The following is a 27,574-nucleotide window of genomic DNA, read 5'->3' on the forward strand; positions in this document are numbered from 1 at the left end:
TGTGTTCTGCTCTCACGCACGATCCTGGGGACCATTCATCCAGTACTCCTATCTGAGTATTATGCACAGGCTGGACTGGGCATTAGCTCCCCACAAGGATGATGTGTCTGGGCCTAAGTAACCATATGGAGAACCCAGGGAAAGCAGTATTGAGAAAACAAGACTGAGCGTCCACTTCCTAACCTCCTAAGAGAAATTAAGGAGGCCTTGACAGATTTGTCAGTGATGAACATGTCTGCTCAGATCAAAAGAAAAAAAAGTCTTAGAGTATTCAGCTAATTCAAAATATATTTTTTTTATTAGGCACGGTTATTGACAGAATGCTTTTGTCCCCCCCAAATTCATATGTTGATGCTCTAACCCCCAATGTGATGGTATTTAGAGATTGGCCCTTTGGGAAGTAATTAGGGTTAAATGAGGTCATGAGGGCAGGGCCCTGGTCTGACGAGATTAGTGTCTTTATAAGAGACACCAGAGAGCTTTCTCCCTCTCTCTCCCTGAATGCATGTACCAAGGAAAGGCCCTGTGAGCACATGGCGAGATGGTGGCCATCTGCAAGCCAGAAGGAGAGCCCTCTACAGGATGCAACCAGGATGGCACCCTCACCTCAGACTTTCAGGTTCCAGAATTGTGAGAAAATAAGTTTCTGTTGTTTCAACCACTCAGTCTATGGTATTTTGTTATGGTGGCCTAAGTAGAGTAAGACAGGCAACACAAAGATCTGGGAGAGCAAGACAGTCCAATAATAGCTCTAAATTTGAGATACCAGTAGAAGTATCTTCCACACTATGTTCTGCTAAACATGAGATACAGGGGATAATAATATGCATTTATCACCAATAAGAAGTATCCTTTGGTGAAAAATCTCCTCTTGATAATTTGCAAAAGCATATTAAAGAGTTTTAGAATTCCAGTAGTAAGGAAATCTTAGATTATTTAACACATTATTTCCTCAAATTACTTGAACATGGAACTCTCCATTTCCCCAGTTTCTTTCCCCCAAAAGAACTGCAAATACCACAGAAACTAGCATTCCATAGAACATAGTTTGGGAAATCCTGATATAGAGGGAGCAAAGTTAGTTGGCACTTTAGACAGTTCATTATTAATTAAATAAACATGATAATATAAAAGTAAGTAAAATATATCTACCCTTTAGATTCCAGCAATCAATCTAATATAAACAAGTGCTATATATAAAATACAATATTTCATTATCAGATAAACTGAGCACTTGTGTGAGCCATATTCTACAGACTGTCTTCTCCATTTCTCACTGGTTACATCTAGATAGTTCTTAGATAACACATGGTCATAAAGACAAAGAAGGAATGAGAAACAGAGAAGCAACAAGAGAGGGAAAAGGGAAAGGAGGGTCAGTTTCCTTTGATATCACTATTAAATCATCCAGTGAATTTTCTTAGGGTAACGTTACTGCCATTCAGAATTATAGCAAATTGGTGATATTTTACAGTCATTGTGTGTATTTTGTTTCAGTTTAAATATGTGCACATATCTCCCAAACTTACTAGATCAGATATGACACATTAAAAACATGGATTGGGTTTTTTTTAACTCTTAAAATTAGCAACTAATTGCAGTGTGAACATATAATTGGTTTTATGGGTAAATCCATTTATGGACTTAAGAAATATTAAAGCCTCATTTGTTATTCATGACTATATTTTGCTGAGGGAGAAGAGGGTATATTAGTTTGCCTTTATGTCAATAAGAGAAGAGTTTCAATTAAGTAAATACCTTTCATGATAAGAAAGCACACCCTGAAATAAGGCAGTAAGAGTTAAACTATATTACTTTTCCTGGTTAAAAAAGAAAGTGGCTTTGGGAGTGGATCCTGGGGTGTCATGGTGTGGCAATGTCATTTTGTTTCCAAAGATAATATTTCTAGATGTACATATGTCCTGAACTTTATCAAACCACAGCTATGGTTATCACATATTTATTCAAAAGATAATTATGGCTGTCAGAGCAATAAATCAGCAAAGTCCTCAGCTGTTTGCTTAAAATGCTCTTTTGTTTTACTGGGTGTTTAAGTACTCAACCAGTGTCTTTAGGATATCCATGTAGGTTGAATTATATAAGTGAAAGAAAAACGCCTGAATAAAAACACAAGAATAAACCAAAAATTATTTATATCAAAACATTCAGAAGTCATTAATAACGTTATGACACACAAACCTTTGTGACGTTTAATAGATTCAAAAAAAGGAGAAAATGATTTTCTTGAATAACAAAGAATGCAGCTTTCCTTGGCTGAATTGACCCTGATTCCAATATGCCAAGTATGGGATGTGTTTGGGAAACTGTGGTGTGGCTGTAATGTGCAGTGTTCCATGTAATGCAGACTCTTGTACTTCTTGTTCTGGGAGAGGCAGCAGTGTGACACTTCTCTTCCCAAAATGACAGTTGAGGGAAGAATTTTTCCCTAGAATAAACCTACATAATGCTTTCCTCCATGAATCGTCAATAGATATTTCCTGGGCCCAATGTTAAAGAAGTATCTTTCTTCCCAAAGCTCAAAAGCCCTGCATCTATTGTAATGTTTTATTTGTCCTCAGACATCCTTATTAATTGGGCAAGGTACTTACGAAGATCACACAGGAAGCTAGTGTCAGGGCTAAAAGAAAAGCTTGGATGTTTGCTCACCATTCATTCAAAATGGGAATCTAAGTGTATTCCCAAGACAAACATGAATGGATTTAGAAATATACTCATTTTATTTTATTATTATTATTATTATTTTTTTTTTCCTGCGGTACGCGGGCCTCTCACTGTTAACTTATTTTAGAAATATATATATCTTTAGAAATATACCAGCCACTCAGCAATGCCTTCTTCCCTTCTGCCAGGCAGGTATATGCCTGTGGGTGAAATACCATAGAAACTGAGGTTTATTGGAAACTTATTCCCAGATACAACTCTTCTGACATGGCTGCTGAGGGGTGCAAAAATGGCACAACTGTGTTCTGACAGACTGATCAGTTTCTTAATTCAGCGTTTGGGGCTTGAGGTATCTGTCATAGGTATGGATGTGCATAAAGCTGCCTTACAAGTAACTGACCTACTGTGGGCTCAACTCTGGGCTAGTTGCTGTTGGAGGAAAATGCAGAAGTATCCAGCATTTTCCTTGGAGAAGTATACAATCCTAGTTGGGAGTGAAAGTTACTGTGAGACAGAGAATCAACAAAGGATAAAATATTGACCATGCAGTAGGAGAACACATATAAGGGAAAGAGATGCTACTCCAAGCCTTATAAGTAGCCCCCGCTTCTACAGGTGTCCAGGGAAGGATGATTTCACACAACACAGGCATGCTATCATTTCTACTCAGAGTCAGACCTCAGTTTATGGGTCTCATTCAATCTTCTATGATTATGAGTACTCTCTTTCAGAGAAAGAATGCCAAGGAAAAAAATTTTAAATAGGTACAAGGCCTTGGAAAGGGTTCATGTGAATGAGGGACTCTGAAAATTAATCTTCTTAGTTTGATGGTAAATATGTCTTGGTTTATTTAACCCTAATGCCTTGTACTGCCGTTATTTAGAATGAAACAGTGTACAACATATCATGTAATGAGCCTCAGATAAATTTAGTGGCTAATCTAGCTAGGGATGGGAAGCAGAGAAACTCTACAAAGGTGGAGAATTTCTTAGAGAAACTGCACTGACAGAGGATGGTCTTGACATAAAAATTCAACTGGGATACCTTTTTCATCCTAGGGCACATGCCAAGGAGATCAAAGTAAAGGATTTTTTTCTCTCTTTCCAGTGTATGTTAAGGCAGACTTTTTTCCTAAATAAACAGGATTCATCAAGGGAACATAAAGTCAATTCAAACAAAACAAATCAAAGTGCAGGTGGGGCGAGCAATTGGTGTTTGCATGGGGAACGCACACTTTCCTATTGGTTTTGGTGTGAAGGGTCTGCACCTGTTTGTGAACGTGTTCAAAACCAGGACTGAGGCAAGTCCCTGAGCTGGCCTGACTCCGACTTTCCTCCGAAGGGGTAGAGTTGCTTTAATGCAGTTCACGTGTAGGGAGTTTCATCTTAACCAGAGTGATTTATGTTAATGAAATGAAACAGAGAAAATACCCTTGACATCCTAGTCTCCTTTTAAAAATATTAAATAAATATGTCCAGGACTTTTGTATAATTATATTTATTAAAACAAATGGAAGACTTCAATAAACTCCAGAATAAATTTGTAGGTGACCCTGGGTAGGGTTAAATCCATTAGGAAAAAAAAAATGAGTTTGGGGGTTCCTTACTGATTCTGAAAATTCTAAATAGCCATTAAGATCAGACAATGAGCATCAGTTTTAAGGTAATTTATTCTGTAATTTTGAATATTCTTTTGTCTGGGTTCTGCAAATTTAGTCCCCAAATCATGATTCACAAAATATATTCAGAGCATCTTTATAAATCTGATACTAAGCCTCCTTAACTACCTCTTTGGAAATTAAGTAGTGTCATATTTACTTTTTTTTTTTTTTTTTTTTTGGGAACCTGTGTCCCCTGCATCGGCAGACGGACTCTCAACCACTGCGCCACCAGGGAAGCCCCATATTTACCTTTAAAGGATCTCTTTGGAAATGTTACAATTTAAGAGTTTAGTTTCTAGTGTTTGTTATTACTAATATACAACTAGTCATTTTTAAGACTTTTTTATGTTTATTTTATTTATTATCATTTATTTTTGGCTGCATTGGGTCTTCATTGCTGCACACGGGCTGTCTCTAGTTGTGGCGAGTAGGGGCCACCCTTCGTTGGGGGTGTGTGGGCTTCTCACTGCTGTGGCTTCTTTTGTTGCAGAGCATGGGCTCTAGGCGCTTAGGCTTCAGTAGTTGTGGCATGTGGGCTCAGTAGTTGTGGCTCGTGGCCTCTAGAGCACAGGCTCAGTAGTGTGGTGCACAGGCTTAGTTGCTCCGGGACACGTGGGATCTTCCCGGAACCAGGGCTCGAACCTGTGTCCCCTGCATTGGCAGGCGGATTCTTAACCACTGCACAAGCAGGGAAGCCCAGAACTAGTCATTTTAATAGAACTTATAAAGCAGCAGAAAGACTCTTTTCAACTCTTAGATTTCAATAGCGTATATTTACCTATTCCTATATAGCACTATTAAGTAATTAATTCCATGGAAATCAAATTAGTCAAATGAATAGATTTTTTTTAAAAAAATCAGTTGATTGGAATTTTTCTCAGAAGTTATGGAACTGAAAAAACATTAAAGAATAATTCACATGTCTGGTTATCTTAACTGCTGATTGAATTGTAATTTATCCAGCTGATTGTGACATTTAGAAAAAACAGAATTAGCCAAGGAAAAAGTTTACTCGCTAGGAACATATTGACATAGTTTTAATCCACTAGTATGAGTAAACAGTAATCTATTTTTGGAAGACTTTTTGAAGTAAAGATTAAGGGAGTAAAACTGAATAATATTTTTATTTTTAAATATCTTTTTGTCCATTGATGTGGGCACATTTTACCAGATATGTACCAGAAATGTGCCTAATGTGATTTATCTCTGGCTACTTGGTAAGCATGTAAGGTAGCAGCTACCTACCAATATGCAGGACAAGAAAATAAAATGAAAAGGAACTTTTACAACACATTTCTGAGAAATGCCTAGTTCTCTCTGCTGGTCGATATGTCATTACACTGCCATCCATTAGCAACTGAAATATTATATTTTCGTTTTTGATGTTTATAGATATTAAGAGAATGATATTCTTGTGGGACTTGTGGTAGTGATGGTGATTGTAATGATGTTGGTGATGGTCATTTAATGTGTCCTGAGACTGTTATTGTATCTTATAGCAAAGAAAATAAGTCTATGACACTTCAAGAACATTATCATTTAGACAGAAAAGGACATCAGTAGGTGAGTAAAGAAAGGATAGAAATGTCTAAGCGAAGACCAATAAAAGGAAAGAGACAAAAGGAAGTGAGGATAGAGTACAAACACTTAAGAATGAAATGCTAAAATAAAAGCAAATTAATGGAGGAAGATGTAAAAAGCCTAATGGAGTAAATAATCAAATCAGGGGTAATTTTTAAAAATGAGTGAGAGTAAGGACCCACTACCGCAAGGAAAAAGCAAAAATATTAAATACCATTATTTTCAGTTGCTACTGCTACATTTTATAAAAATTGGTCATTGGCATTTATCATGGTCATTGACATCATAGCTTTTATGGTCTGTATATTTTGTCAGTGCATCTAAACCCTCCAAAGAAGGCAATGTGGTCAGTGTCTGTACAAATTAGTCAAGTCTTATTTTGTGATTGTTAAATATTTTGAATATCATCACCGTTTAAAATAATGCTTTTATAACATAATGGGAAAACAGATGCAATTGGTTGCTGAAGTGATTGATGTCAGATTTCAGAGATGGATGGAATTAGCTAGAAGGGATCCTTTAATCCCACTACAATCTTCTTTCCAAAGGCAGAGTCTGAAACTAGAGAAGTAAAAGTACATGCCTCCATCACACAACCAGTGAATGGCAGAGCCTGGTTTCAAACACAGCTGCCTGACTTCAAGCCCAGGGCTCTTTAAACTAGATTACACACAGCACATTTTTCTAAATGTGCATCCCCAAAAGATCTGTCGTTCCCCAGCATTGTTTTTGTAAAGAAGGGAGTTTGAAAGCTTGACTAATTGATTAGTGGCTATCTTCTGTGAATCTGACATAATTGTACATATTCTCTATGTAGAGAAAAAAGTTGCAATATATATGTTTTTTAATCCAGCCATTGTCAGTAGCCCTAGTCTCCTTGTTCCTATCATTTGAAGAGACCGCTGTGCTTTAAGACTTCGCCGTGAGCACTGCTTTCCTGCTTGCCCTCTGCAGATACTGTTCATAGTTCACTGCACCCACTGTGTTTAGAAATGGTGGCTGTGCTGAACTTGAGCACTCCTTTTCAGCTGCCTGTGGTTTCACCACTTCTTAATATGTTAAATTTAATTAGGCTGTGGTTGCTAGCCCCTTGCTTTTTTGCTTGCCATTCTGTCGGTTAATGTTTCCCTTGTATAGGTCAGAAGGCATAGGGGGAGGGGAGAAAATGGGGAAAGGGTGGCCAGATTCAGGTCAAGCTGTCTAACCAAACGGTAGCTGATTCTACTACTGACTCAGTCTCTGTTTCCCAGCCTCTGTAGTACCAAGAGACCTTTGCAGTAATGGAAACATTTCTTCTTTCACTCCTGTGCACTGCCGTCCCTGACTTCATGCAGAGAAACATGAGGGGCAAAATAATTGTAAGCATTACAGCCTTTCACTCTAATGACCTTGACTCTGCACTGGGATAAATGTCTAATTACCAAGAATTCAGCAAAGACCACATTAGCAAGGCTGATGTTTGCTTTGCACACAGACCAACATCTGTTGTATCTTTGTAGTAAGGGCTGTTGGTTAGGGGAGCTGAATCCTGCTGTTCTCTTAAAATGCATATTTTAAACAGAAGGTGCTCTTATAACATTTTGATCTTGAGAGTTATTGCATCATAGGTTCAGGCAAAAGACTTGTAGGCCCCAAGAAACTGAGTAACTGGTTAGATTTTGAATCTAACCCATAAACTAACCCTAAAAATCAGAATCCTTTCCCTAAACAAACCTTAAAAATCAGAATGCGTTTTGCTATTTTGGACATTATGATGAGCAGTCAGAGTTGACCACATGGCAGTCTTCTCACCACTCACGGCCACTACATAGAAACGGCTTCCAAAGGGTGTCATTGTGATTGATTTTAGAAACTATGTAGATACAAACCTCTATTTTTCTTTTTTCTCCTGAACTCTGAGTGGGTAAGAAGTCTGTTTTCTACAAAGCATTAGCATCTTCCCTTAATTTCAGTTTGTTAGTTTGTAATATAAATGATAGGAAACAAAGAATTTCATGTGCCTTTTCCTTTGGAGATACCACAACAATTTAATCAGTTGTTTTCCATTAACATTTTTCTGGTTAATGTGAACAGTATAATCAAGTGTAACGTCAATTTGGGTTCAAACTATTTCTGTTTGGGGAACCATTTTCTAGTTTGCCACAGTATTGTAGAACAGGTTACCTAATTACCTAAATTATTGAGATCCTGAGCTTAGGAACCAGACCGCCTGGTTTCAAACCTCAGCTCCTCTACTTACTGCCTTTGCGACCTTGGGCAAGTTAGTTAAGCCATCTGTGCCTCACTTTTTCACATCTGCAAAATTAATAGAAATACTTTCCAGGATTCTGTGTGGAATAGATGAATTTATATAAGTGAGGCACTCAGAATAGGGCCTGACACAAATTCAGTGCCATTTGCTGTTCTTACTACTATTTTGAAGTAGGCTTTCTAAAGTGTTAAGGCCACTCTCTATATTTACAATAAATACCTAGAGAAGAATTTAGATTAAGTCTTGTACTCTGCTTTTATATTGCTTCTAATCTTTAATAGTAAATATCAACATACATTTAAGGATCTAATCAACTAAGTGCTTTGCCTCTGTGTAAGAATTATGGTTTATTTTTATCAGGACACTAGCAAAATACAGATTTTCTGTTCTTTTCCTATCTTTCAGGATGTTTTGTTCTTGGCAAAGATTCTAAAGAGGTTTTTTTTTTTTCCTTCAAGAAAGAATATGCTAATTGATTAAAGACTTGATCTCCAACTTTTAATGGAAATCACCACAAATACATTTTTAAAAGCTATACCTGTATATTATAGTATGCAGTATTATATATTCTAAGAATTACACATCACATTAGGGTATCACAATTCTCAGTCACATAAAGTGTAAATCTTCCTGGAAATTAGGTGAAAAATACACTGTGAGGGTCAGAAGCCTCAGAAAAGACTGCCTGAAAGGGGCTGTAACCAGAGATTTCTCTTCTCCAGGACATTTTCTCCCTGCTTCAGCCATACCTTATAATGGGCTTCTAGGGCTTCTTTAGAATCCATGAGGATGCACACCGATATATACATAATATACATGTATCATGGGCTATAAGTGAATGTTGTTGTAGAATTGTTTTAGGCCAAAGTGTGTTTGTTTTGAAAATAGCTCCCTATGTCTAGTCATTTAGATACCATCATATTCATTCAAATTGCTTCCATTGTATATGAAAACTATTCTTTAGGATAGTACCTGTTTATCAAATGCAAAGTACCAATGACTTTTTTTGGCCTACTATCATCTTTCTCAAGCTCACGGTAATTTGATAATATCTGTCTTGAAATTTGTATCCCTCCTGCTTTTTATAACGCTGTGGTCTCCTGGATCTCTTCCTATAATTTTAAAGGCTTATTGTCTTTTGTTTTGTCTTATCTGACTTCTTCCTTCTGCTCCCCAAAAGGTAGAGTGCCCAACGTTTTGTTTCAGGTTCCCTGTATGTCTAGGAATTTGACCCAAATAATAGAAGGGCTTATATTCATAATTCGGGCTGGTACCGAGAATATAATTATGTTAGAGAAAAGTTGGAAAACGGAGATACAAAAGGATCATCACCCATAATCCTTTTCACAAAAGATAGTGTAATGATTTTAGGATGAATATGACAATATAAAAATTCTGACATTTAGTTAACAATATAATTATATTTTGAGTAAATATTAAACCTTCATTTAAATTATGTTCCTTTTGAGGAAATTAAATTGGAATCCTTGTAAGATTTCTAGAATTTTGACTTTGATTCTGGTTGCAAATGCCCATTGGAGAAATTCTTTGTTGTTCAGAAGCCATCTTAGTCATACTAATCTAATGTCTCAGCTAAAAGATGTAATAGTAGAAAAATCTGTATATAATGTTTTTATGGAAATGTATAGGACTTTTAAAATAGCATTTTCTCTTATATGATCACATTTAATCTCCCAGACTCTGGGAAGTAGTATTTTTTCGTCCCCATTTAATGAAAGAGAAAATATAATTAAAAATCTCTGCTTATTAGTAAATGTGTAAAATGATTGTAATTTTTAATTACTAATAATACTGACAAATCTTTTATGCTATCTGATTATAAAAGTAATATTCATTACAGAAAATGTGGAAAATAAAGGAAAGTATAAAGAATAAAATAAAAAGATTTCTTGGAATCCCAGAGTATAGGTGTAATCTCTAATAATTTTGTATATTTTCATTATCTTTCACATGTATTTTGACGCCTGCATTTTAACATCAGCACTACAAGCATTTTCTACATGTCATTAATTATTCTTTAAAACATAATTAAATTCAAATTATGAATATAAACCCTTCTATTATTTAGGTCAAATCACAACATAATTTCTAAGAGCTACATAATATTATTTAATCACTTCCCTAATGATGGACATTTAGCCCATTTTCAATTTCTCATTTTTTAAAATATTGATCAGACTTAAGTTTGTCTTCATTAAATCTGACTCGTTCCTTAAAGAAAAAATTGTAGAAGTTATGAGTTAACAGATATAATTTTTTTAAGTTTCTTGATACAGACTGCCCAATTGATTTCCAGAAGAGATCTTTAAAATTTATAACCCCATCAGTAACCCATGCAAGTCCCAATTTCAACTCACCTTTACCAATATAAAATATTCGTGTTTTTAAAAACTACTTTACTGGGCTTCCCTGGTGGCGCAGTGGTTGAGAGTCCGCCTGCCGATGTAGGGGATGCGGGTTCGTGCCACAGTCCGGGAAGATCCCACATGCCGCGGAGCGGCTGAGTCCGTGAGCCAGGGCCGCTGAGCCTGCGCGTCCGGAGCCTGTGCTCCACAACAAAAGAGGGCACAACAATGAGAGGCCTGCGTACCAAAAAAAAAAAAAACTACTTTACCAACTGATAAGCAGGAAGTGGCATAGTTTTTGTTAATTTAAATTTCTCTGATTACTAATAAGGTGGATATTTTTTCAAATATTTAATGGCCATTCATATGAATTCATTCCATGTCAATTCTGAATAGTAGTTTTAAAGAACTGTTTGCATTTTTAAGAATATTTAGTTGATTACATAAATTCTTATGAATGGTTGCTTTAAATTTTTCAAATGAGAACAATTTGATTTTGTATTTCGTCTTAACTATGCTATATATTTTGTTCCAGTTTTACTGGGACTGTGTGCTGTAATGCCAGTTATTTTGTTGTTTTTTTTTTTGTTTGTTGTTGTTGTTGTTTTAACTCAAATCCCTTCTTAGGAATAACTCTTAAAATTGCTCCTTGCTATCCATCCCCACTGCCACTACCTTGGCTGAGGCTTTTATTATTTTCCCTGCCACCTGTCTCATTGCAGTCTGGTCTTTTCTCGCCATTACTGTCTTTCCCTAAAGCAAGGGTAGCATGCTGTTGCCCACTTTAATGATCTCTGCTCTATCACTGTTGTCACACCATAAAGCCTATATTCCTCAAAAGTAAATAACAGTCTGATTATTCACAGTCTGGTCCTACGTTCTTCTCCTACCTCTCAGCCTTATCTTTTCCTTTCTCTCTTTGATTCTTCCAATCCAGTTTTCAACTCTTCACCCCCATGCCAGTCATGATTCAACTCCACTGAAATTTTTACCATTTTCTCTACGTCATGGCTTCTGTAATACCATGACTTACACAAGCTGTTCCCTTTGGATATATTTTCTTCAAATGGATAACTGCTTTTCTTCCTTTGAACTTGTATTTTTTATACTGTGAGTTGCAGCTCATTAAAAGGTTATAAAGTCAATTTAGTGGGTCAAGACTGGCATTCTGGGAATGGAATGGAATATAGTAGAAAACGTAAGAGTGTAAGTATTATTTTATGAAACTTATGTTTTAGCTGTGTGTGTGTATTGGTTTACAAAGTGAAATGTGTTTTTTGCTGTTGGTTGTTTTTTTAAGAATTTTGAAATCTACTGAGCCACTGTTTAAGCACCCAGCTCATATTATTTTATCTATAAAGCCTTTCCTCTATTCCCAAGGGACAATTAATAACTTCCTTTTCTTCATCTACATACATAGCTATGTTTTTTAGAGTACTTATCATTTTGAATGGGAGAAAAAAATCTTTATCTGTATAAAAGAACGTATCACTTTGAACTGGGGGAAATTTGTTTACAGATCTGTTTCACACGTGCCATGTGAGCTTAAGTATAAGAACCTGTCTTAATAGTATGGAATACAGCCCTTTGCAAAGAGATTCAGTGTAGATCTTCAGTGAATGCTTGGCCAGATAAATGAATGAATGAACAAATTGATGAATAGACGACCTTGGCAGAGTTAGCTTCAGCTTTGTTTTCAAATGGGAATGTGACATTTAAACCAGTTTGAAATATTTTTAGATATCTGCTACTTGGGAAGATTTTTAAAAGTAAATTAAATCTTTTTTGATATGAGGGTGCAGAATTGCTGTACAGATGACTGTAGAGGATTATTTGGTTGTAAGACAAATATACATGCACAAAAGAAGATTAGTCTTCAAGCTTTTTATCCATTGGTATCTGGGGTTCTGCCAGGTATTCAGCAGCTCCTTCAGTATGTCTCTTTATCACTATAGTAGCATCCATGAGCCACCATAACAACCAGTTTTTTTTAAAAAATTAAAATAATCAGTCAGATAGCTAGCTATTTGTGTATTCAGAGCCAGACATCTGGTTATTTGGAAAAGTGGATGATCAGATATTTTTTCACTTCTTATATGGAATTTTTGAGTGTACTTACAGATTGTCTTCTACTAACTCAAATGACAATCCATAGTTTAACTCATCAGTGGTATGTTATACTTTTGTCATAACTAATAAAACAGTAAATGTCAATTAATCTCTCAGACCACCATGGAAAGCCCATACTTACTGATGGAATGAACATTGTGGTTGGATGTGCCTGGAAATAAGTTGCTGCTGATTAAATGTTCACAGCCAGCCTTGGTTCTACCATCTCCTGTAAAATGGGGCGTGACCTACCTGCTTTACTTCTAATTCACAGAAACATTGAAGTGATTAGTTTGATACACGTGATATGCCTTTATCTCCTCATAGAATCATAGCATTTAGAAACATTAATTTTTCATCCAATAATGAAGTTAAAAGAAGTGAAATTGTCAAGTTCCTGAGAATATGGTCCTTGGAATCAGACAGATCTTGGTTTGAACCCCAGTTCATGCTGTTACCTGCTCAGTCACCTTGGATAAAGCTTTTTTAACTTCATTGAGCTTCCACTATCTATAAAATGAGGAATCAAAATACATAATTTCAGATATGTTGTAGGCATTATAACATTAGATAATGTATAAACTAACTCCATGCCTGGCATATGGTACATTGTCAAAATGGCTGATAATTTTATCGTTGTTGCTAGAAGTAAAGAGTTAGCTTGCCTTCAACATAAATGAACTATTTCTTTATCTTTGGGGTAAATCCTACCTTCCTGTCATTTTAGATATGAATAAAATTAGAACTCCTTGATCTTGGACTGGTCTCCTGACTGAGGAGATAATGACTTGCACTTCAGAGCTCCATTCAGCTCCCAGGTCCTTCCTTCGCAGTCTCTTTCTGGCTGTGCCTCAGGGATTTAAATTACTAAATGAACTTACCTTTTGTCTTGTTCATCTCGTAGTGTTATGCAATTAAAAGAAAAAATCTTGACGATGCTGCTTCCCTCAGAAAGGCCACATCAAAAGGTAGAGTTCCCCAAAAATAATACACACTTTTTCCGAAGACACAAACAGTTCCTTGAAAAGGATGTCATGCTGTAATTTGTTTTGTGAATTCTGCAAACCACAGAACATTTAGTTACAGTAAAGTTTGACCTTTCTTTTTCTTTCTTTTTATGCCTACAAAGCTCTATCTTCTCTTTTTTTTTTTTTTTTTTGCGGTACGCGGGCCTCTCCTCTCACTGTTGTGGCCTCTCCCGTTGCAGAGCACAGGCTCCGGAAGCGCAGGCTCAGCGGCCATGACTCACAGGCCCAGCCGCTCTGCGGCATGTGGGATCTTCCCAGACCGGGGCACGCACCCGTGTCCCCTTAATCGGCAGGCGGACTCTCAACCACTGCGCCACCAGGGAAGCCCTATCTTCTCTTCTTTTGAGAAGAAATGTAAAGGCTAAAATTCTCTTCAAAGTGCTTGTGGTGTGTGTGTGTCTGTGTGTGTCTCTGTGTGTGTGTGTGTGTGTGTGTGTATTCTCAATTGGATTTTATTATAATACTGAGTTTAATGTCTAGCCAGGGTGCTTTGGCTTTATGTAATATTTTATGGAATGCAATCACTTGTGCAAAGACCAAAGAGAGACTCATTTAAAACTTTACAAAAAAGAATATTCTGTGCTCATAGGGTGACGGGAAATGCAACATGTATACTAAACCCCACATTGCACCCCACTGAAAGCAGAGAAATCCCTATGACTGATTTGATGGTAGTAAAACCTCTTTAGGGATTTTTTTGGTTAAAGAAAGTAATAGCAAGAAATGGGCACATAAATTAAGTTTCCAAAGTGCACGTGTCACCAGCATCTCATTGTCCCTCTGGAGGGGAAATTTACTATTGACTTAGGTAGACATTTTTCCTGCTATGAGCCCATTTAAAAAAAAAAATCAGCATTTCCGAATTCTGTAAACAATTCTCTGCTATTTGAGTTATAAGAACATTTTACTGTCATTTGTGTTCTATTTTCATTATGGCAATATTTTACAACCACCAGGTTGCTATAGAAATGAAAATAAACAAAGGTTTGGAAAGATACATGTTGCAGGGGCTTGTTCTGCCTCCCTTGCCTGCGTATGTGGACTGTGTTCTCTCTGAATGGACTTCCTTCCTCAGTTATTCAGTTGGTTTTTACCTAAGGCACAAAGGTGAAAAATTTGTGTTCCGATATGTTTTTCCAAATTCTTTTAAAATTATTTTCATGTCTTTTAAGAATAAATCGGTCTAAAAAAGACAGACAGATTAGAAAAAGGAAAGAAAGGAAAGAAAAAAGAAGGAAGAGAGGAAAGAAGGGAGGAGGGGAAGAAGAAAGGAGGGGAGAGAGTAAAGGAGTAATAAGGTAGGCAGATGTGAGAGAGAGTGTAAAGTATGCTGTGGAAATAGCATCTTTGTAGGTGCCCACTTAACCACAAGGGAAAACCACATTCTACTTGTATAGCCACAGACAGTTTTGAAGGGATTCATGAAGGAATCAGTTATTGCAGTGCATTACCCTAGGGAAGATCCTAGTTCTTTCTATTTGGGCTCAGCATTGGTTACCTGCGAGTGGGTACTTTGTTAATTGGAGAGTGGCACAGCAACTGTTCCTTTCCAGCCCTAGCTTTTACAAATTAGGAAGAACTGATTTACCAATACTTATAAAACTAAAGACATAAGACCATCTGTAAGTTACTGGACCCACATTTGGCATCAGAATAAAATATTTCTTGAAAATCACTGTTGCAAAATTATAGCCACATTTTGGCATATTAAAATACACGGTATTTATATACTTTCATAGAATAATGACTAGAAAGGGACACATATAAACATATATACATTTCTTTCTATATTTCAAAGCAAAAGAATGTTCATTTTAATAAAATTTAAATATTAACTCTTAAATGACATCTAAAAACTCCAAACTAATTATGTCTCCTAATACCGGTTTGTTAATTTTTCTAAACCAAATTTCAATATAGAGTTCAACAAAAGCAAATCTCTTAATTCTATTACCACTGTGTTTTTATATGGTAATTAGATAAGAATCACTTTATCCATTTTGATAGACTAGCAATCTTATAATTTTTCCCAGCTTGCTATACTGGAGTATAGGATTTTTGCCTGGGAAGCTAGCATCTCTCCACATTCAGAGAAATACCAAATATAATGGTATAAATATAATAACATGACACTCATTGACAGTGTCCCAAACCAGGAAGAGCTACCATTGAGAAGGATATTTCTCTGAACTCTCAGCTCAGAGAAACATTGAGTAATATCTCTGAATTAGTCAGAACTATTACTGGTTCTATGACACATCTTAAGCAAGGAAAGTCCCTTAGTCCCTTAAAATACTCTTTTTTTTAACAGAATTCTAAAGTTAACATTGACATTTTAATGTACTAAAGCAATATAAACTTACTAAATGTCACATTTAAAACTGTAATTAAAAGAATTAACTTTATGGACTAGGGATATATATATATATAATTAGATATTATATACATATATGTGTATATATACACACATATATATTTAGTTTGAATATATATACTTATATTTTCCTAGTTAGAATATATTGTGTGGTATTCTGATATACACACACACATTTAAATGAAGTAATATAATAAGATTTAGACCTATTACACTAACTTTTGAAATGTGCTGTTTTTAAATAGTTTCCTTATTCTCATCAAGGATTCAGTCTTTTAAAAACACAGCATACTGTAATTAACATCTTATTGTAGCAAAATAATAATATAAACTCATTAGATGGCATATTTAGAACTCTAATCTCTTTAAAAGTACTAGTTTTACAAAATTTAAAAAATTCCGCTCTAGGAATTTAGCTCATAAATACTTTGTTCTTGCTGTGAAGTAGTTTGCTCTCGACTGTAGAGTCCAGAGTCATCAAAGGAAAGACACACCTCAGAGTTGACCTGAAAAGCTAAGGGCAGATAGGTTGATATGTAGCAAAGATTTTGATCAGAAAGGATGTTGAGCTTGAGAAAATGGTTTTTCTTTTCTTTTTTTTTTTCAGTTTTATTGAGATACAATTGACATGTAACATTGTATACATTTAAGGTGTATAGCATAATGTTTTGATATAGGTATAAATTGCAAAATGATCACCACAGTAAGATTAGTTCACATCCATCACCTCACATAGTTACAATTTTTCCCCCTTGTGATGTGAACATTTGAGATCTGTTCTCTTAGCAGCTATTAAATATTCAATACAGTATAGTCACCATGCTGTACATTATATCCTCAGAACTTATTTATCTTATAACTAGAAGTTTATACCTTTGGACCACCTTCACCCAAATACCTCACCCCCGCTCCCCCAACCCAGGCAGTGGTTTTTCTTATCAAATGCAAGAGAAAGAGAATAAGAAGGGGAAAAAGCATCACTTAGATGTAGTACCTCTGAGACATAACAAATCATGTGAGAGCTGCATTTGACTTTAGAGACCATTTAAGTGAATCTCCTCTCCCTGCCCACCCCTCCCCCCACCCCTGTCATTTTACAGTTGAGGAAAATAATATTTGAAGAAAGTTTACTAAGGTCATACAGTTAAGAGCAGTGCCAAGAATAGAAACTGAATGTCTTGAGTTGGAGTCTTTCTATGCACTACAGTTGAAGCCAAAGAATTCAATTTCAAGATGGCAGGCAGTAGAAAACATTGCAGAGTTTGGTCCCCTTCTTTGAAGGCTTTTGGAGAAACCTCATTTCAATATCTATTTGTGAAATGTACAGAAACTTCAGGAAGGATGAGAGACCAAGAAAACCTGAGCTGAAAGCACAAAAAAATCACAGGAACTATCATTTGACATTTCATTTAACACCTATTTATTGAATATCTAACACATGCTAGGCACTCTTCTATGTCCCTGGGGTACATCTGTGAACAAAGAGGCAAACAGTTTCTTCCCTTGGGGAGCTTGTGTCTAGTAGAGAGAATTAGACAATAAACAATAAACATAATAAGTAACTCATGTATCACTTTAGAAGATAATAAGTGTTATGGGGGGAAAAAAAACAGAATAAAAGAGTTAGGAGTGACAGAGCTGGGGAATGTCTTAATGAGAAAGTTATATATGAGCAAAGATTTGATTGAGGTGGGGGAGTTAGTCATCTGGGGAAAGAGCACTCCAGGCAGAGGCAAGAGCTATTGTTAACCCCGCTGGCTGTAATGCGTCTAGCATATTTGTGAATAGAGTTCTGGCAGAGAGTGGTAAGAGATGGGCTCAGAGAGATGCTAGTCAGCCTCCTTGTGCAGAGGCGTAGGTCATTTAAAAATACTTTTACCCTGAGAAATATGATGAGGACCTAATTAAGTATGTCAACCTGGCTGCTGTGTTGAAAGAATAGAGAGTGGGTTGGGGGACGTGGAGGTAGTAGGGTACCTCTTAGGAGGCTGTAGCTGTAATCCAGGTAAGAAATGTAGACCTAGGCCAGGGTAATGATAATGGAGGTGTTCAGATGTGGTAAGTTTCTGAATAGTTTGAAAGTGTAGACAACAGGATGTCCTGATGGGTTGGACATGGGTCTGAAAGAGAGAAAGGGAGCTGCCAAAAATGGAAAACCGAATCAATAAAGAAAAAGGAAGATGGTGGAAGAGAGAAAGGAACAAAGTGTGTGTGTGTGTGTGTGTGTGTGTGTGTGTGTGTGTGTGTGTGTGTGTTGACTGTGTGAGGAGATGGAGGGTGAAGGTTAAGGAAGAACAGCAGGGCTTACTCTGGTTGGTGCTGGTGGAGAACACCAGTTATACTTGGTGTGTTTAGAGCTCCCAGCACTGACCCTCTTCCACAAATGCCCATGATAATCCCTTCCTTTGGTGCCTTCCCAGAAGAGCACTGGTCCAGTGGTGAGTGAGGTGCTGGGGGCCATCCTGAAGCCCAGCAACCACAACCGCTGCCCGGGATCTTTTTAGCAGCTGCTCTTTGATGTGCTGCCTTCACCACTTCTCCAAGCATGAACTGTCATGAGGCGTTTTCCTTGGGAGCATCCTTCTACTGCACTTTGTACACAAACATGTACAGATGGATGAAAAAGCATGCATGCTCTAATGTGCGTTTTAATTTTGTAAGAAAAATCTAAAAAGAAGTCTTTGTAGCATTTGAAAATGTTTAATTTTATAATCTGATACTTTTAAGCAATGACGTACAATTAAGCTATAAAGAAAAATGTAGGCTTGGATTTTCACCTATAATTCATATTTGCATGATTATAATGTGCCATTATAAATTATACAGGGGATCAGAATCTGCCATCTCAGAGGTCAAAAAGACCTCATCATTCTAAAGGACACTTTTAAATACTTTGCTTAATTGATGAGGACAGAAATAATATAAACCGGATCATGTCAGTGTCCTGCTCAAAACTTTCCAGTTTCCCTTCTCATTCAAAACGAAATCCAAAGTCCTTAAAATGGCCCTACACGAACTAGCTTTATGTCACTTTTCTGGCCTCACTTCCAGCCATCTTTCCTTTTATTCACTTTGTGTCAGTCACAGTGACCTCCTTATGCCGACTTGAAGACACTGAAGACCCTCCCACTTCAGGTCCTGTGCACTCACTATTCCCACAGGGCAGTACTCTTCCCCCAGGATTCGCTTGCCCTTCTTCCTCACTTCATACAGTGCAGTGCTCTGTTCACTGTCCCCACCTGAGAGCATCCTTCTCTGTATACCCACATCTAAATGTGCACCACCTCCCATGACTTTGTCTATGTTATTTTCCCTCTTAGTCCTTACTACACACTTGCTTATCTATTATCTGTACACTTTCTTCTCCATTAGTATGCAAATTCCTTGAAGGCAAGAGAGCAGAGACTTTGCTCTTAACCCTAGCCTTGCAACAGTGCCTGGCACATTGCAGGTGGCTGGTTAAGATTTGTTGAGTGAGGAAAGTCAATGGGATGACCTTCGTCATGCTTTTATACTGTGGTCTACTCCAGTTCTGGAAATACTGGACACCACCCTCCCTCAGCCCCTGGTTTCCTCAACATCAGGCTCTTCTGGTTCTGTTTCAGACATGTAGGGCCTGGGATCTGGGATACACACTCCTCTGCTACCTCTACCTCATATACTCCACATGCTCCAGAAATATCAGACTATTTTCACAAGCCTCCATGTCCTTTCAGATGTCCGTGCCTTTGTGCTTGCTAATCCATCTGCCTGAACTGTCCTCCCTAATTTTTCTTCCTGGCAACCTCTTACACTGGTGTCCGAATTCACTTTTCATGTCCCTTCTTTGGGTGAACTTTCTTCATGCTGCGTTCCTCCCTATTGGCTACCCACTCCCTTATGTCTCTTGGTACATTGTTTGTGCCTGAATTCGTAGCGCGCTATACTGCAAAGACATGTTTCCCCTCTGCATTTCCTCCTAAGTTATGAACTCCTTGAGAGCAGAGCTTCAACTTATTCATATATATGAATCTGGCCACAAACCCAGGGCCTCTCACATAATAGGGGCTCAATAAATGACTTCTGAATGAATATAAAAATATTGTTGAGTAACTCTATAAGGTAAAATGCTTTGAAATGCTTTAAATTTTGAGTTGAAGGCTGTGGAACCGAGTTTTTTGTTTTCCTTAAAGCCACAGCAAAGCATGCTCCCCTGCACAGAGCATGCTGAAGGAGTGGGCAGCATAGCATACTGCTGACTCAGCACATGCCAAGGTGAGTCTTGGGAAATCACTAGTGGAGTTCTGTTTAGGCACAGCACATGACTCAGCGTCAGTGCCACCAGTTCTTTGGCCATTGACTAGAGATGAAATAAATCCAGAGATCTGATTCTAGCTGAGGAGGTTTTGAATTAGAATCACATTTCATGGAAAGAAATCCAGAATGGGATTCTTTTCTCCTTACTGTGTTTAGTGTCTAATCACATGATCTGTGTCTCCTTTTATTATGATTATTATTAGTAGTAGTATTCTTGTCTCCATTTATTTTTATAAGCTCAATGTACTCTCTCTAGCATGAGTCTTACCTGGGGAGAGGACATGCAGTAACAGAGAAGGAAAGTTGCCTCCAAGGAGAGCATGACAATCTCCAGTGATCAGGTGAAGATGAGAAAGCATAGATGCCATTATTATTGCTTCAGTCATTTGTTTTCTTTTTTTTTTTTTAGCATCTTTAGTAGAGTATAATTGCTTTACCATGGTGTGTTAGTTTCTGCTTTATAACAAAGTGAATCAGCTATACATATACCTATATCCCCATATCTCCTCCCTCTTTTTTTTCATACACACACACTGTATTTTGTTTTTACAAGAGATAGACTGACGCCAAGCATTGTAAATGGATGACCACAACAAAAGCAACAATGATTGCAATTACCAAACATGAAACACTCTCATACTATGTCATAATATTGACATTCAGTCCAGTAATCCTCTACTGTAACAGCTCCTTTACCTTGCAGTGAAAATTGATTTGTATATTTTTTGCCTCTGAGTCCTTGTGGGATTTTTTTTTTTTTTGCAGCATGCTTTTTCCCACACATGAACATTTATTAAACATTTTGAGTATTATACACAATTTGCTTCTTTAATTTAGCAATTTTTGGCATTTTCCTGTCAGTACTTCATTCTTTTTAACTGTTGCAGATGTTACATTTTATAGACATATTGGTTAGTTATTTCTTATTAATCAACACTTGGGCTGTTTCTAAGTTTGAAAAAAAAAGTTGCAACAAATACTCTTGGGTCCATATCTTTGTTCAGGATTAATTTATAGAAGTGGAAGTTCTGGGTCCAAACCCAGAATATTTTGAATTTTAATTGATATTGCTAACTTATACTCTAAAAAGGTTGTACCAATTTATAAGGCAGAAAATGCTATTTTTTGGGATACTTAATCTAAATCTTTGCTAACGTGATGGGTAAAACATGTTTTAATTTTCATTTTTTAATTCTGTGAAGTTTAGTTTCTAACTTACTAATTTTGGTTTCTAGCAATATTCATTCTCAATTTATTACCTCTTTGAATTTTTAATTTTAGCCATTATGTTTGATATTAGATTATTCTTTTTTGTAAAGAGCAGCCAATTCTTGTTCTGTCATTGTAACATCCCATGCAATCTCAATGAAGATCAGGAACAAAGTTTCTTAAGGTCTCAAACCTTCTCCTTTAACCACCGAAAAGGTAGTCTCATACCTGCCTTTTTACTATCCCTGTGGAATATCCTGGATTTTTCAACTTATTGACTCCTGGTCTGAGTGAAGAGAATATTTTTCAGAAGTGTGATATAAAGTAATTCACAGTCCCTCTTTTGATCTAATTTAAATAACTGAATGCTAGCTCTTCTGTTTATAATCCATTTCTGACCTTTGGACCCATCTGCCTAGCTCCTAGCACTATAGGCTCTGGTTTCAACTCATGCTACCAGGGCACTCTCCCACTTTGGGCTGTCTTGGTAGATATTCTACCCTAGGCAAGTGCTGGTCACCTATTCTTGACTCTTGATGAGCATTCAGGAAGTTACAGCAAGAAATGTTTCTGATGGTATGTTCAGATGGTATCTGATACAGTCTAGTTAAGATTAATGGGGAATAAAAGTACTTTGCTTAGAGATAATTATCCATAGATATAAAGTCAACAAAAGTCACTACAACAAAAAATACATAATTTTTCTGGGGGAGGAGGAGGCTTGAAATAGATCAGAAAACACTTTCACATTAATTGTTCTTTTCATATACTTCAAATTTGTACTTAATGCCTTTCTCCTCCTGGACATCAGAAGGAACACCTGGATATTCTGGGATAAGTTTATATTTATCCAAATCAATTTCTGGAAAAAATGTGTCACTTTCAAATTCCTGCATGATCCTTGTCACAAATAGTCTAAGATGGCCTGGCTTGTTCATGGCTTCCTTATAAACAGAACTGCCTCCCACTATCCAGACCATGTCCACTGTATTTGTTAATTCTGGTTGCTCAATAAGTTTTAAGCACTATCCAGACTTTTGGCAAGAAAATGAGCTCCCTGTGGAGGTTCCTTGAGTTCTCTACTGAGAACTATATTAATTCTGTCCTTTAATGGTCGATTTTTCTCTGGAATGGAGAACCAGGTTTTCCTACCCATAATCACCAAATTCTGTTTACCTTCTACTGAAGAGGTTGTGGTCATTCTTTAGAAATACCTGTATTCATTCCTGAGCGGGGGCCAGGGCAGGTCCCCGTTCTTGCCGATGCCCATGTTCTGGGACACAGCGACGATGCAGTTTAGCGGACGAACCATGATAGCAGCAGAAAACATTTCCCGGATTTTTTTTTTTTTTAATTCAAACAGAAAGTCACAAAAATTATAATCATCCTCATCAGTTCATTCAGTCCCATGCAATTAATGTTTTTTTTCGTCTTGATCTTTTGTTAGCACTTTTATGAGTTCATCAGTTTTCCATTAGAGTTCGGAAAATGCTTATTCATTCAGTTCAGCAGTATAGTCAGTTACCAGAAACCTGTACTTGTCAGAGTCTTTTCCTTGAATTCCTTGAAGATGAAACCCTGTTATAGGAGCATATTTGCAAAAGCATCACAGTACACCCAGAACTGTCTGTAAATGACAAAAGACTTAAAAATGACCACGGTTAAAGATTTGATGAAAGCTCATAATAATGCAATTGACAAGGAAATTCAGTTATTTCTGAGATATGTATTTTCAAGTAATAACTAGAATTATGACATAACATTATACCAGAAAATATAAGATTTTTAGAAATTTCATGTAATGTCTGAAACATTTATATTAACATATTTCCATACAAATAACCCAAAGAAAGTTTAGTATTAGTTGTTTCTTTTGTTTGTTTTTTTATACTGCAGGTTCTTATTATGCATCCATTTTATACACGAGTGTATACATGTCAATCCCAATCGCCCAATTCATCACACCACCATCCCCACCACACCACGGCTTTGCCCCCTTGATGTCCATATGTTTCTTCTCTACATCTGTGCCTCAACTTCTGCCCTGCAAACTGGTTCAGCTGTACCATTTTCTAGGTTCCACATACATGAGTTAATATACGATATTTGTTTTTCTCTTTCTGACTTACTTCACTCTGTATGCCAGTCTCTAGATCCATGCACATCTCAACAAATGACTCAATTTTGTTCCTTTTTATGGGCGAGTAATATTCCATTGTATATATGTACCAAAACTTCTTTATCTGTTCATCTGTCGATGGGCATTTAGGTGGCTTCCATGACCTGACTATTGTAAATAGTGCTGCAATGAACATTGGGATGCATGTGTCTTTTTGAATTATGGTTTTCTCTGGGTATATGCCCAGTAGTGGGATTGCTGGATCATATGGTAATTCTATTTTTAATTTTTTAAGGAACCTCCATACTGTTCTCCATAGTGGCTGTATCAATTTACATTCCCACCAACAGTGCAAGAGGGTTCCCTTTTCTCCACGCCCTCTCCAGCATTTGTTGTTTGTAGATTTTCTGTTGATGCCCATTCTGATTGGTGTGAGGTGATACTCATTGTAGTTTTGATTTGCATTTCTCTAATAATTAGTGATGTTGAGCAGCTTTTCATGTGCTTCTTGGACATCTGTATGTCTTCTTTGGAGAAATGTCTGTTTAGGTCTTCTGCCCATTTGTGGATTAGTTGTTTGTTTCTTTAATATTGAGCTGCATGAGCTGTTTCTATATTTAGGAGATTAATCCTTTGCTGTTGATTCATTTGCAAATATTTTCTCCCATTCTGAGGAACTATGTTAAATAATAGTGGTGAGAGTGGACATCCTTGTCTCATTCCTGATCTTAGAGGAAAGGCTTTCACTTTTTCACCACTGAGAATGATGTTTGCTCTGGGTTTGTCGTATGCAGCCTTTATTATGTTGAGGTAGGGTCCCTCTCTGCCCACTTTCTGGAGAGTTTTTATCATAAATGGGTGTTGAATTTTGTCAAAAGCTTTCTCTGCATCTATTGAGATGATCATATGGTTTTAAAGAGTTTGAGAAGGATGGGTGTTAGCTCTTCTCTAAATGTTTCATAGATTCACCTTTGAAGCCATCGGGTCCTGGACTTTTGTTTGTTGGAAGATTTTTAATCACCGTTTCAATATCATTACTTTTGAATGGTCTGTTCATATTTTCTGTTTCTTCCTGGTTCAGTTGTGGAAGGTTATACCTTTCTAAGAATTTGTCCATTTCTTCCAGGTTGTCCTTTTTTTTGGCATAGAGTTGCTTGTAGTAGTATCTTAGGATGCTTTGTATTTCTGTGGTGTCTCTTGTAACTTCTCCTTTTTCATTTATAATTTTATTGATTTGAATCCTCTCCCTCTTTTTCTTGATGAGTCTGGCTAATGGTTTATCAACTTTATCTTCTCAAAGAACCAGCTTTTAGTTTTATTGATCTTTGCTATTGTTTTCTTTGTTTCTATTTCATTTATTTCTGCTCTGATCTTTATGATTTCTTTCCTTTTGCTAACTTTGGGTTTGTTTGTTCTTCTTTCTCTAGTTCCTTTAGGTTTAAGGTGAGATTGTTTACTTGAGATTTTTCTTGAGGTAGGCTTGAACTCCCTCTTAGAACTGCTTTTGCTGCATCCCATAGGTTTTGGATCATCGGGTTTTCATTGTCATTTGTCTCTAGGTATTTTTTGATTTTCTCTTTAATTTCTTCAGTGACCTCTTGGTTATTTAGTAACACATTGTTTAGCCTCCATGTGTTTCTGTTTTTTATGTTTTTTTCCCTGTAATTGATTTCTAATCTCATAGCGTTGTGGTCAGAAAAGATGCTTGATATGATTTCAATATTCTTAAATTTTACTGAGGCTTGATTTGTGACCCAAGATGTGATCTATCCTGGAGAATGTTCCATGCGCACTTGAGAAGAAAGTGTAATCTGCTGTTTTCAGATGGAATGTCCTATAAATATCAATTAAATCTATCTGGTCTATTGTGTCATTTAAAGCTTGTGTTTCCTTATTTATTTTCATTTTGGATGATCTGTCCATTGATGTAAGTGAGGTGTTAAAGTCCCACACTATTATTGTGTTACTGTCAATTTCCTCTTTTAGAGCTGTTAGTAGTTGCCTTAGGTATTGAGGTGCTCCTATGTTGGGTGCATATATATTTAAAATTGTCATATCTTCTTCTTGGATTGATCCCTTGATCATTATGTAGTGTCCTTCCTTGTCTTTTGTAACATTCTTTATTTTAAAGTCTATTTTCTCTGATATGAATATAGCTACTCCAGCTTTCTTTTGATTTCCAGTTGCATGGAATATCTTTTTCCATCCCCTCACTTTCAGTCTGAATGTGTCCCTAGGTCTGAGGTGGGTCTCTTATAGACAGCATATGTATGGGTCTTGTTTTTGTATCCATTCAGCAAGCCTGTGTCTTTTGGTTGAAGCACTTGATCCATTCACGTTTAAGGTGATTATCGATATGTATGTTTCTATGACCATTTTCTTAATCCTTTTGGGTTTGTTTTTGTAGGTCCTTTTCTTCTCTTTTGTTTCCCACTTAGAGAAGTTCCTTTAGCATTCATTGTAGAGCTGGTTTCGTGGTGCTGAATTCTCTTAGCTTTTGCTTGTCTGTAAAGCTTTTGATTTCTCCATCCAGTCTGAATGAGATCCTTGCCAGGAAGAGTAATCTTGGTTTTAGGTTCTTCCCTTTCTTCACTTTAAGTCTATCATGCCACTCCCTTCTGGCTTATAGTGTTTCTGCTGAGAAATCAGCTGTTAACCTTATGGGAGTTCCCTCGTATGTTATTTGTCATTTTTCCCTTACTGCTTTCAATAATTTTTCTTTGTCTTTAATTTTTGCCAGTTTGATTTTTCTGTGTCTTGGTGTGTTTCTCCTTGGGTTTATCCTGTATGGGACTTGCTGCGCTTCCTCGATTTGGTTGGCTATTTCCTTTTCCATGTTAGGGAAGTTTTTGACTATAATCTCTTCAAATATTTTCTCTGGTCCTTTCTCTCCTTCTTCTCCTTCTGGGACCCCTATAATGCAAATATTGTTGCATTTAATTTTGTCCCAGAGTTCTCTTAGGCTGTCTTCATTTCTTTTCATTCTTTTTTCTATATTCTGTTCCGCAGCAGTGAATTCCACCATTCTGTCTTCCAGGTCACTTATCCCTTCTTGTGCCTCATTTATTCTGCTGTTGATTCCTTCTAGTGTAGTTTTCATTTCAGTTATTGTATTGTTCATCTCTGTTTGTTCGTTCTTTAATTCTTCTAAGCCTTTGTTAAACATTTCTTGCATCTTCTCGATCTTTGCCTCCATTCTTTTTCCGAGGTCCTGGATCCTCTTCACTATCATTATTCTGAATTCTTTTTCTGGAAGGTTGCCTATCTCCGCTTCATTTAGTTGTTTTTCTGGGCTTTTATCTTGTTCCTTCACCTGGTATATAGGCCTCTGCCTTTTCATCTTATCTATCATTCTTTGAATGTGGTTTTTGTTCCACAGGCTGCAGGATTGTAGTTCTTCTTCTGCTGTCTGCCCCCTGGTGGATGAGGCTATCTAAGAGGCTTGATGGGAGGGACTGGTGGTGGGTAGAGCTGGCTGTTGCTCTGGTGGGCAGAGCTCAGTAAAACTTTAATCCACTTGACTGTTGATGGGTAGGGCTGGGTTCCCTCCCTGTTGGTTGTTTGGCCTGAGGCAACCCAATACTGGAGCCTTCCTGGGCTCTTTGGTGGGGCTAATGATGGACTCTGGGAGGGCTCACACCAAGGAGTACTTCCCAGAACTTCTGCTGCCTGTGTCCTTGTCCCCACAGTGAGACAGAGCCACTCCCCGCCTCTGCAGGAGACCCTCCAACACTAGCAGGTAGGTCTGGTTCAGTCTCCCCTGGGGTCACTGCTCCTTCCCCTGGGTCCCGATGCGCACACTACTTAGTGTGTGCCCTCCAAGAGTGTAGTCTCTGTTTCCCCCAGTCCTGTTGAAGTCCTGCAATCAATTCCCACTAGACTTCAACGTCTGATTCTCT

The 27,574-nt window shown here is 37.1% G+C and overlaps 2 protein-coding genes across 2 annotated transcripts in view; one reads left to right on the forward strand and one right to left on the reverse strand.

Annotated features, from left to right (window-relative positions):
- Window positions 1-27,574, forward strand: part of HDAC9 (histone deacetylase 9) — a 792,206-nt gene that overhangs the window by 613,382 nt on the left and 151,250 nt on the right. The gene's annotated exons all lie outside the window — the stretch shown is intronic.
- On the reverse strand, window positions 22,278-22,817 carry LOC112395316 (dihydrofolate reductase-like). The gene is given in 2 exon segments (XM_024738440.1): window positions 22,278-22,583; window positions 22,586-22,817. Coding segments are annotated over 2 exon segments (450 nt in total). The 5' UTR covers window positions 22,758-22,817; the 3' UTR covers window positions 22,278-22,305.

Source organism: Neophocaena asiaeorientalis, unplaced genomic scaffold (assembly GCF_003031525.2).
Source record: "Neophocaena asiaeorientalis asiaeorientalis breed wild unplaced genomic scaffold, Neophocaena_asiaeorientalis_V1.1 scaffold89, whole genome shotgun sequence".
Classification (NCBI taxonomy): Eukaryota; Metazoa; Chordata; class Mammalia; order Artiodactyla; family Phocoenidae; genus Neophocaena; species Neophocaena asiaeorientalis.